Source organism: Pteropus alecto, unplaced genomic scaffold, assembly GCF_000325575.1.
Source record: "Pteropus alecto unplaced genomic scaffold, ASM32557v1 scaffold251, whole genome shotgun sequence".
In the NCBI taxonomy this organism is placed as follows: Eukaryota; Metazoa; Chordata; class Mammalia; order Chiroptera; family Pteropodidae; genus Pteropus; species Pteropus alecto.
This window is the reverse complement of record NW_006431048.1, coordinates 41,172-53,288: the sequence shown is the minus strand read 5'-3', so window position 1 is coordinate 53,288 and position 12,117 is coordinate 41,172. Positions and strand designations below refer to the sequence as shown.

General features: G+C 36.3%; 1 protein-coding gene across 1 annotated transcript in view; it reads right to left on the bottom strand.

Annotated features, from left to right (window-relative positions):
• Positions 1-2,158: 2,158 nt before the first annotated feature.
• Positions 2,159-12,117, bottom strand: part of CUNH3orf30 (chromosome unknown C3orf30 homolog) — a 20,145-nt gene continuing 10,186 nt past the window's right edge. The window contains exon 4 of the mRNA XM_025052149.1: positions 2,159-2,230. Within this exon, the coding sequence (XP_024907917.1) occupies positions 2,159-2,230 (72 nt within the window). The remainder of the gene's footprint in view (positions 2,231-12,117) is intronic.

Genomic DNA, 12,117 nt, shown 5'->3' with positions numbered 1-12,117 from the left:
AGTAGCTATTTAATTCAAATTAGTCCAATTAAATAAGAATTCAATCCTTTAGTTGTGCTAGGCACATACCAAGTGCTCAATAGCCACATGTGGTTAGTGGCTGATGCATAGAACATTTCCATCCTCGCAGAAAATTCTAAGGGGCAGCACTGCTCTAGACTACTGATGCTTGCTGAGATGATCTCAGAGTCATCCACCCACCTGAAATCACAGGCTAAGATGAGCAAGGGCTCAGGTACTCTCAGCCAAGTGGAGATCACAGGAATGGGCCTTGCCGGTAGGATGCCCAGCCCCAGGGCAGGAATCCCATGGAGAATCCTTGGAGGATGTGAGATTAGGGTATGTCCTCACGCATTTTGTCTCTGTCCCAGTTAGGAAACAGTAGCCCTTCAGGGATGTGGGAAGCCTGCATGGCCAAGAGGCCGAGATTCCAGCAGAAGGGTACAGCATATTCTAGGGCTAATTAGTGTTTGCTCTGGGTACGTATATAAGAGGAGAGATCAAAAAAGAAATTCTGAGATTTCATTTCTGTTTTTCTTGACTAAGATGATATCCAAGGTCCCCTTTGGACCTAAAAGTTTATGATTCTTTCCAGGTAGTTAAAGAAAATTTTTAAGCCTATTATAGCAGAAAAAAAGAAAAAAAAGAAAATTTTCTCCTCATTGAGAAGAGATAATCAAAAGAAAAAATATTTCTTCACCAAGTTTGAAAACTGTATAACCCAAGTTATATATATAACTGAAATATGTATATATATAAAACTCTAGGTTCCTTCTTCTGCTTAGCAACTCTTTTCAGGCAAGAAATGGTCAATAAACATTGTCTTTGATATAAAAAAGACATTACAATTAATGAAAACTCAAAAGTCAGAAAAATCTTTAATGCTGGTTATAATTGGGGTTTTTAACTTAAAAACATAAACATAAAATAATGTTAGCATTATTCAAAACTTAATTTGTGTTATGTGCAAAAATGTTATTAGAACAAAAAATACACTTAGGACCTGCAGATCCTGGTGGATCAACTAATTGGTGAAGAGTAAAAATAAACTATGTAAAAATGATATTGTATAGATAAAGCTAATTTGTTGACTTATTTCAACTGACACATTTATTAAGCAGAACTGTTTGCAGAAAAGTAACCTGTGTAAATTGCCTCACAAATCCCTTTACGAGTTGACAGGACCAAATGATTTCTTATCAGGAGACCAGAAAACTTCCTTTCTGCTAGGGTAAGATACAGATTATTAAGAAAGAATATGATTGGTTTCCTTAAAATTTCTTTTGCTTTTCTGACTTCACAAGAAAACTGGGGATCCACAAATGTGTCTCTGAGATTTATCAGGAGATAGAGTTTTTCTCAGGGTTCTTACATTTTTCTTGGTCTTTCCATGAGAAGAAAATTTGAGGTTGAAATCAAGATAGTTGAATAATACCCCAGAAGAAGGTTAATCTCAGTTCTGAGAACTGGACAATATCGAAGTGTTTCAAAAATCAATTTGTATAGTTTAAAGTACAGTCACAATGTCCTAAATTATAAAAAAAAAAAAAAAAGAAAAGAAAAGGAAAGAAATGAAATTCATCAGGAACTTAACTTCTCTCCTTTTTCCTTCCAGATTGCTAGCTCCCCTCCCCAGAAAGCAACACTGAGAGCCTAGTTGCAGAGTGAAATCAAGTCTACTCACGGTGTCCTGTCCTCCTCCTCCTGGTGCTGTGCTGGCCCACTGTGCAAGCCAAGCTAGCCTGAGATGCTTTTCTAACCTGCAGCAATTCTTTGAACCTTCAGGACAAGGGAAGGGTGACCTGTGATTGGGAGGAGGCTTCTCACAGGGGCTGAGCCTCCTGCTGCCTGAGCCTATCTCCCAAAGTCAGAAGTAACAGGAAGTTTTTGTTCAATAGGTTTCTGCAGCTTTGGAATGTGTGATTCTGACAGATGGAAGCAACTCGACAGGGCTCAGCTCATCACGCCTCTGGAATGGTTCCTCCTACGACTGAGCTTCCCTCGAACATACTCTCAGAGCTTTTGTTTTTATTTTGGTCTGATTCGATCTTTTATTCTGCTTTTGTGCATTAAAAGACCTATCTATTGTTTTGACTGCTCATAGTCATGCTGGTTCATGTTTATCTAGTTTCAGTTTTTATAACTTGCATATGTTACATTAATGGGCATGGTAATTGTCCAAGTAATGCTCACACTGAGGTGATCCAAAGACCGGTAAGGGGCCAGAGATCTGGAAACAGACAGATTGGAAGAAATTCAGGCATAGAGAAGGGGCTCAGGTAATTCTGATGATGTCCAATTCCTTCTTTTCCTCCGCCCTCACTCTCCCCTCCCACCCCTATGCTCCCCTCCCCTCCCTTCTCTTTTCCTTCCCTTCTTTTCCCTTTCCTGCCTTCCTCTGGAGCCACCATGTGTCATACACAGCACCATGTGTCATACACAGAATATTTGAACAAAAGAAACATTTTTTTTTAATAGCTGCATAACATCTCATGGTAGACATGCACCATAGTTTTTTCACCCGGTGTTAGCAATGCACAATGGCAGTAATGTTAGAATTTACTGGATGCTTTAATTAATAGACTCAGGAGTTCTTGTGAGTCAGGGCCAGCTCTGTAACAGGCGAGGATTTTCAGGAATCTGACTCTGAGACAGAGTTTCGTGTGCAGTATGTTTATTAGAGATTAAACACCCACGGAAGAGAGAAGAAATAGGATTGGGCAGAAAGACATCAAGTTACTATGCAGATAGGACAGCCTCAGGCAGCACCCCTTTCCCACAGCCCCAGGGAACGCCAGACGATGGCCTGCCGCCATTGTTCTGCACTGGGCCTCTCCATAATCAGTCCTTAGCTGTGGGTCTCCCTGGAAAGGTGGCTTTCTGTAGTGGAGGCAATCCCTGAAGGGGGATGACGATGGGGCTGAGAACTGCCAGCACTCCCAGCAGGTGGGCAGCAGTTCCCCCTTGATGGGGCCTGCACGGGGGATTGCGTGTCCATCACACTCCTGTTCCTCCTCAGCTCTCCAGGGCCTGGGTAGATACAGCTACAGTGTGAATGATAGGGTAGATACATCATACAGTGTGAATGATGATTCACACAGTGGAATTCTATGCAATTGTGACAAAAAAGGATGCCACAGAAAAATGTTTGACATAAAAATGTGTTCATTCATTTGTTTGACAAATATTCATTGAAAACTTTTGATGTACCAAGCACTCTACACTAGGTCTGCTAAGTGCTAAAAGTGAAAAAAGCAGGTTACAAAATAGTTTGTAGAATTTGACACACTTTTATATTTTTAAAATGCGCATATGTATGCATGACTTAAAAAGTTCGGAAGACTATAAAGTAAATATTAACAGGGTTATATCTGGATAATGCAATATGGATGACTTTTATTTTATTTTATTTTATTTTGTAATTCACATGTTTACAAAGGATCTATATTACAATTATACAAAGAGAAACATGCAAGTTATTAAAAACATGTGCTCTTTTGGAAACATTTGTGATAAAGTAGCAAAGAAGCAAACAAGGACATATGTTTCCATATCGTAGACATTTTAAGTTCTATTACTAGGATTATGTAGGGACAAAATAGACATGAATGTTTTGAGGACAGATAACATGAATACGAAATTCACGAAAAGAAACAAGTGACTAGGTAGAAAAAAGATTAATTTTCAGACAATAACTGCAACTTATTAGATGAGGAATTTCAAGTCCTTAATGTACAAGTACGATTGGTTTATTTTTCCAATAATTGTTTTATATGTTCTGCTAATTTCTCCTTTTTCTTAACCACATTTTAACCCAGTTCCAAAGCTTATCAGAGAATTCTCATTACTAAGAGTGTCAGTTCAGTTAGAAAGACTTAGATATTTTCTTCCTATCAGTGCAATTGAGCCTACAGTGGTTTGAGAGTTTCGGGGAGAAGGTAGAGGGTCTTCTCTTTAATAATGTCCCTCCCCATTCCCTGTATACACTTCTGAGAGTGAAACAACGTTGTCTTATGTGGCTGGCCCTGGAGAGGCTGCTGTCCTTTCCTCTTGGTCATCATCACCATCCACCAACTGGCTCGCTGCCAGCAGCCTCAGTATAGACTGTGGGTGGCGTACAGGTCTGGCTGATGAGAGTTTTCACCCAACGCGTCAGTTTGCATCCTCCACAATCATCTACACTCCAAGACCCCAGTTTTCAAGATAGACCCATCTTCCGTATTTTTCAGGAACTTGAAACTAAAGGGAGGTGTATACCTATCCCCTTCCTGCCTGGCCATACCAGTCAGTGCACCACTGCCCTCCAATGCTTTTGCTTCTTTGTGGTTATTGCAAAGCAATTTAACGAAGCTGGTGACTAATGTGATTTCTAACCAGGCTACAAAATGTTGGTGCTATACACACCCTCAAACTTTTTAACCCTCAGGAGACTTTTCTCTGGGACAAGAAACCACCGGAATGTTTCTATTCACAAACACTACCCCAGCTAAACATACCCTTCACTCAAAATCCATTTTTATGGGGGTGGGATGGAGTCGTAGTGTCAAATGGGTCGAAAAGAGACTAGTCCAATACCTGGAAGTTCTCTGAATTAGGAATGTGAGTTACAAAATGCCTTTTGCTCTAGTCACCAGTTGCAGGAAAGAAAACTTCTCAAATTGTAATGTTGTCTACCATATTTTCAGTTCCTACTAAAAGTCCCAAACATTGTCAAGTTTACTCTTCACAATAGCCCTGTGAAGTATATACTATTATTACTCCTCATTTTACAGATGAGGGAGCTGGAGGTTGAAGAGGTAACTTGCTCATGGTCACAGAGCTGTTTAGAGCTAAAGACTCTGGTCAGTCTGTCCTCTCAGCCTGCACTCTTAACTACTAGGCTGTAGTGTTTGCGTGTAGTTAGACAATTAGCGTAACTTTCTAAATGGTATTAAAGCACAGCTTCCATATATTTTTTAAAAAAACGAGCAAACCCCCAAAACGATGTTCCTGAAGTGCCCAGGTCCACTCAATTCTGTAGTGACTATATATCTCTGATGTCCAATATTAAGGGACAAGTCTATGACACTTGCTGTGTTTATCGCAGAGATATTGCTAAGGATGTTGTGCACAATTTTACATTTTGGGCATGAGAGGTCCCAAGGGAAAACATGATCTCTGGAATAATTATATATCAACCAGTGACAAACACAATGAACATTTTGGTATAGAATCACCCATTCAGGAACTATTTGAGGTACTATATGTCAGATTCAGTTCTAACGGGAATAAAACAGACAAAATCCTTACTCTCGTGGTACTTTCTATCTTTCTTCTTGCATTTCCCTACTACATAATTGGGATCATATTTATTTACAGTTTTTTAAGCCAGTTATTTTTACTTACAATATGATGCATACATTTCCCTTTGGGATTATTCTACAACATAATTTTAATGAATGCGTTATATCCTACTATATGACTATGCCACTGGGTATTTAATGGAATTCCTCAAGTTGAAAATTCGTATTTTCAGTTTTTCAATATTATAAATAATGCCATGGAAAATATTCTTGTAATAAAATTTTAACCACATTTTATTATTTCCTTAGTAGAAAGTCTTAGAATTAGAATTTCTGACTAAAGGGCATGTTTGTTTTAAAGTTTTTGTATTCATGCAGTCAAATTGCGTTCCAGAGAGATTGTAAAATTTATACCTCTGATGACAGTGTAAAAGAGTGCCCATTTCTCTGCACTTTCAGCCAGGTTAGTTACCTTTAAAATTTTTTGTCTGTAAAAGATATTTAATTGGTATCTAATTTTTGTTTTAATTTATACTTTTTTTTTGTCTATTTACATATTCTCCTCAATAAGTTCCCCATTCATGTTCTTGGCCCTCTTCTTTGATTGGGGGTATTTATGATTTGTGGGAACTTGTTACAGATTTAGGATATTGACCTGCCATATTCATTGCAACTTTTACTCTTAGTTAATGACTTGCCTTTTTGCTAACTTTTTTCCATACATTTATTAAAATATTTCATGTTTATTATATAAATATTTTACTTAATGACTTCTGCCTTTGGCATTATGCTTAAAAAGGGCTTTCCAAGATTTCATATTTTTCTATTCTTTTATTTCTTTCAGTCTTTCTTTTTCTCTATTTAACTCTTTTTATGTATATGTACATTATTACGTATGTATATGTATGTTGTTATATGATATAGGGTATATCTAAGTATATGCATCCAAATAATTAAGCAATAAGTATAGTAACATTAATTGGATGCATACAATTTTATTGCATGGATATGTCACAATTTACTTGATCAATCTGTGGAACAATTTTGTGGTTGGACAATTATTCCACTTTTTTTTCATTATACAAATTCGACACAAATCTTCTCTATAAAATTCTCCAGGTTCAGTGTCATTTTTGGAAGTGTAATTTGTCTACATGAGTGATTCACTATGGGGTACTATGATGATGACCAGGCATGGCTCTGGTAGTAGGTGACTAAAATAGAGTCTATAAAAGTTGTTTAAAAAGAGAAGTCCTTTGTTACTCACAGCTCACTCCTTTACCCTGTACCTGCCCACACTGAGCATGGAGATCTCTGAGACTCTGCCTGGATAAACATCTTCTCCCTTCACTAAGCCACCTTTGTGGGTTCTGAGGTAGGACTTCTCCCCTAGTGTATCTGTCATTGCTATTCTATCTGCTTTGTTTTCAGAAATCCTAAAAATCTCTAGTCTTTCTTCCTCCTGCTTTGAGTATTAAAATGGATTTAGTTCTTTTTGAAAATCTTTACTATATTTTTAATGGAATTTGAGAAGGACTGCTTTTTCTTTTCTTCTTTTTAAAAAATTATTTATTATTATTTATATCTGGTGGTCTCCCATTCAAGTACTAACCAGGCCCAACCCTGCTTAGCTTCCAAGATCAGACATCAGGCTTGTTCAGGGTGGCATGGCCATAGACCATAGACTGTAGCTCCACTGGGGTGTGAATCCAGGACCTTCTGAGTGTAAAGCACCACTACACTGTGGAACCATGTCCAGGACTGCTTTTTTCTTTAAACAACAACAACAACAACAACAACAACAACAACAACAACATTGCACAGAGAATTAGGCAAACAACTCAACTCTGCCCATTGGAATCCCATCTGTTCATAATAATAGTCCACACTACCACTCTCTAGTGTTAGCTTGTTGCAAATTCTGCTAACACTACAAGAAAAAAAAAAATTGCCTTTGAGAACTTAATAAAGCACTGGGAGATACAGTTATCTCTTTCTGAGTTTTAGCCTTAAAATGTTCCCAAGTAAATAATAGACACGAAGATTCAAGCATAAGTACACAGTCATCTGGAACCAGATTCTCACCTTTAGTCTTTATTCCTGGCCTGAGATTACATCCTACCACTTAAGGACTAAGACCTGAATACAAGTACTGTTAGCTGATTGATCTTCTACACTAGACAATTCTTTTAGTAGAGAGCCTGACTCATTAAAAGTGAGGCTCGATCTCCATTTTCTCCCTTCTCCTTTCACTCACACACGTTTAGACAAGGTCACTGAACCATACCAAGCCCATCCCTTTGGTCGACTGCCTCACTGTGAAAGGTCAAAATGATAGCTGCAAAATGTATCGTAGAAAGCCAAGGACTGAAATAGCTGGTGTGGTCTGGTTAGTCATGTCACTTAAACTTTTCCCAGAGGTTCACCACAAATTTATCAGCTTTCATCTGATAAATTTGCCAGCCCGCAGTCAACAGATGAGCTGTCTCCATCTGAGTGGAGAACATTTATCAAGTCTGAGCACATGCACATTTTGTGGATAATTGAAAGAAATACTAAATAAACTTTGAAGTCACAAGCAGAAGATTTTTGGTATAATTACTAGAAATAAAACTCAGGTATAAAAAAATAAGATTTGTACATAATCGTTCAAGCAGAAGCTTAATCCATTGTAATGTGACTGCATAATTACACCAAACCACCAGTTAAACAATATGAAGAATCAAGTCTGCTTTCATTTCCAAATAGAAATTAAATGAAAGCTTCAACTCACAAGAGTAGTATCAGATGATCATCTCAGTTATGATTGCTGGGCAGATACCCTCATACCAGACAGACCTCGTTAAGACTTTTTGTTTTTAAATACTAGTTTGACTGGTTACACATTCCACATGGTGTACATACTCTTCAGGGAATAAAGGTAATGAGGAAGCGACATTTTGCCTCTCCCATAGGTGTGTACAGAGTAGTATAACATGTTTGAATTTTGCTTTAGGTTAAAAATCAAAAGGGTACTGTCCCTAGGAATAGATTAAATTATGTCCACTAATGGCAGAATATAAGAGACAAAGTCAAGAAGAAAATAGTAAAAATATATTGGAAGTATTAGGAAACAAGAAGAGATATTACGACAATCATCTTCCATTAAGAGAGAAAAAAAGTGCTATTGCAAATTATTTTTCATACATTTTCTGCCTGAAAATGTTACGAGCTTGGAGACATTAGATTTGTATGCTTTAAGAGAATTGCATATAAATTGCTAATATTCTTTTCTTGATCTTCTTTGGGATTTGTGAACTTATTATCGCTCAGTACTTTGGAGGAGTGACTATGGAAATACTGATGCATGGATAAGTATAACAGTTGTATATTTTTGTATGATTAGCCAGAGGTATTGGTAACTGTTATGTGAATTTTCCAAAGATACTGTGTAGATTTTTATTTAAACATTAAGAACACATTTAGGCGGAGTCACTACTAATAACCATTCAAAAACCATTTTTTTGAGTGGGAATCAGAACACGGTGTTGACATTGATGGTTGTAAACCATGTTGAAGAGAGATTCATTCTTTGTAGTTTGCTCTTTTGTCTCTGTTTTTTATCATTTCCTGTACCTGAGGAGAATAAAAAAGAATTTTTTTTCACTTATGGTTTTGGTCTACTTTGGAATCACCATGTCTTATAATAGGGTTAAGATATGTAGAAATTTAAAATACAGAAGTCCTTGTACTAAACTGATACAAATAATTTAGACTTTGATAATTCAGGAATACATATTTTAATCTCTAGGGAAACCAGTAAAAATATAAGAGGACAGTGACCCTATTCTGAATGATACTGTAATTATAGATATAGTAAGTGTAGATATCATATACATTTTTTCAAAACCTACAGAATGTACAACACAAAGAAAGAACCCTATGTAAACCATGGACTTTAGTTAATAGTGTATCAATATTGTCTCATCAATTGTAACAAATGTTCCACGCTAATGCAAGATATTAATAATAGGAGAAACTGACAGAAATCATTAACTAAAGGGCAACTAGAAAATGATATTTAATGATCTCTATAAACAATCTAATGTTTAAAAACCCATAAGTTGAAGAAATCATAATGAAAATTAGAAACTTTTTAATGAAATACCACATACTTAAATTTGTGATAAAACCTTAAATGCATATATTATATATATAAAAGAAGATCTGCTTTCTATATGCAAAAGTAAGCATTTTTAAATTACTGAAAATAACAACTGTGTAATATGTTCAAAATACACCCCCTCTGCCAAATCAACCCCCAAACCAAATCGAGACAAAAAAAAATTCCTCAACAACCAGAAAGTTCTGCGACTAAGCAAAGACAGGCAGATTTTGGAAGGGAGTCTAAACTTGGAGCAACTGACTGACATGGAATGAATTCATTTTTCATAACTGACCCAATGATGGTCACAGCCACAGCTGTGCCTAAAACTCACAGAAATGTCTAAAACTCACAGAAATGCCTAAAACTCTGATAGAAAGCCCACTGTCATTCTGGATGAAGAATCAGGGGAAGTAGCCTGGTTAAATATGGCCAGATGATGAAGAGTGAGGGGAAAATCTAGAAGAGGGAAGGAGATTCTCCAATTCTGTGTATGAATCTTGCACAAGACTCAGGCTGACACTGAATCATGCACTTTCATGACAGACTCAAAATAGTATGGCAAAGGCTTAGAGAATTGACCTTAGCTATCATCCATCATCCACAGAAGATAAGAGAGCGCTTACAAATCTAATCTAACCATGTTAACTGCCAGCTAAAACAAAAACATTTGTCAGAGGAATATGATGGAACTCAGACTATACAACATAATATTTACAATGTCCAGGATACAATCTAAAATTATTTTTCTATCTATATTCATCAGGAATATTGGCCTGTAGTTTTCTTGTGTTTTTGTCTGGCTTTGGTATCAGGGTAATACTGGCCTCACAAAATGAGTTTAGAAGTATTCTCACCTCTTCAATTTTTTGGAAGAGTTTGAGAGGAATTGATGTAAATTCTTTGAATGTTTGATAGAGCTCACAACAGAGCCATCTGGTCCTGGGCTTTTCTTTGTTGGAAGGTTTTTGATTACTGATTCAATCACCATGCTAATTGTAGGTCTGTTCAGTCTTTGTTTCTTCATGATTTAGTCTCGGTAGGTTGCAATTTATGCCAATCTCACTTCTAGCAATTTATACTTTTCCTCTAGGTTATCCAATTTGTTGGTTTTTAATAGATTGTTCATAGTAGTATCATATGATCCTTTTTATTTCGGTGTCATCAGTTGTAATATCTCTTCTTTTACTTCAGATTTTATTTAGGTCTTCTCTCTTTTTGTCTTAATCTAGATAAGGGCCTGTCAATTTTTTTAATCTTTTCAAAAACACAACTTTTGGTTTCATTTTCCTATTATTTTTATTTTATTTTATTTTATTTTATTTTGTTTTATTTTATTTACCTATGCTCCTATTTTTGTGATTTCTTTTCTTCTAACTTTGGGCTGTTTATTCTTTTTATAGCTCCTTTAGGTATAAAATTAAGTTGAGATCTTTCTTCTTTTTTGATGTGTTTGTCACTTGAACTTCCCTCTTAAAACTCTTTTTACTGCATTTAGTAAATTTTAGTATGTTGTGTTTTCATTTTCAGTTCTCTTGTGGTATCTTTTAATTCTTTTTTTGATTTCTTCTTTGACCCAATGGTTGTTCAAAATTAGAAAGGAAGAAGTAAAATTGTCCCTTGAAAATAGAGCCAAGGAAAACTTGAAAAAATGAAGAAAACTTCACGGATTCATGAGATAATATCAAAAGGTCTAATGTAGGTTAGAGGTCTAATTTTAGTCTCAAAAAAAGGAGAGAGAGAGAGACAGACAGACAGACAGACAGACAGAATAGGACAGGAAAATACCTAAAGAAAACAGTATGAACATTCCTCAAAAAATTAAGAATAGAATTACCATATGATCCAGCAATTCCTTTTCTGGGTATCTACCCCCCAAATTTGAAAACATTTATCTGTAAAGCTATATTCACCCTGATGTTCACTGCAGCATTATTCAGGGTGGCCAAGACATGGAAACAACCACAGTGCCCTTGGATAGAAAATTGGATAAAGAAGATGCGGTACATATATACAACGGAATAGTACTCAGCCATAAGAAAAGATGAAATACTGCCATTTGCGACAACATGATGGATCTTGAGGTTATCGTGCAAAACAAAATTAGAAAGAAAAAGTTGAGAATCATATGATTTCACTCATATGTGGGATATAAAACTGAAGGCAACTAATGAACAAGACAAACAGAAACTCATGGATATGGACAACGATTTAGTGGTTACCAAATTGGCGGGTGGGTAGAGAAGAATAAAGAGTGTCAAATATATGGTGACAAAAGGAAATTTAACTTTGGATGGTGAACACACAATGCAATATACATATGATATATTGTATGCTTGAAACTTATATAATTTTATTAACAAATGTCACCCCAAAACTTTAATTTAAAAAGAAATTACGGCTGTCAACTTCCAAAACTTGGTGAAAAACATGGATTTATAGATTTGAGAAGCTCAGCTACATCCCCTTCCCCCCCAAAAAAAGGTAAATTCCAAATGAGCATTATGATAAAACCCTTAGACACTAAGAAAGAGAAGATTGTGAGGGCATCCAGAGAAACATAACATACTACATACAGGGAACAATTTGGAAACATAACATACTACATACAGGGAACAATTGTGGACTTCTTATCAGAAACCATGAAGGCCAGAAAATGGTGAAACCATGTTCTTTAGGAGCTGGGGAAAG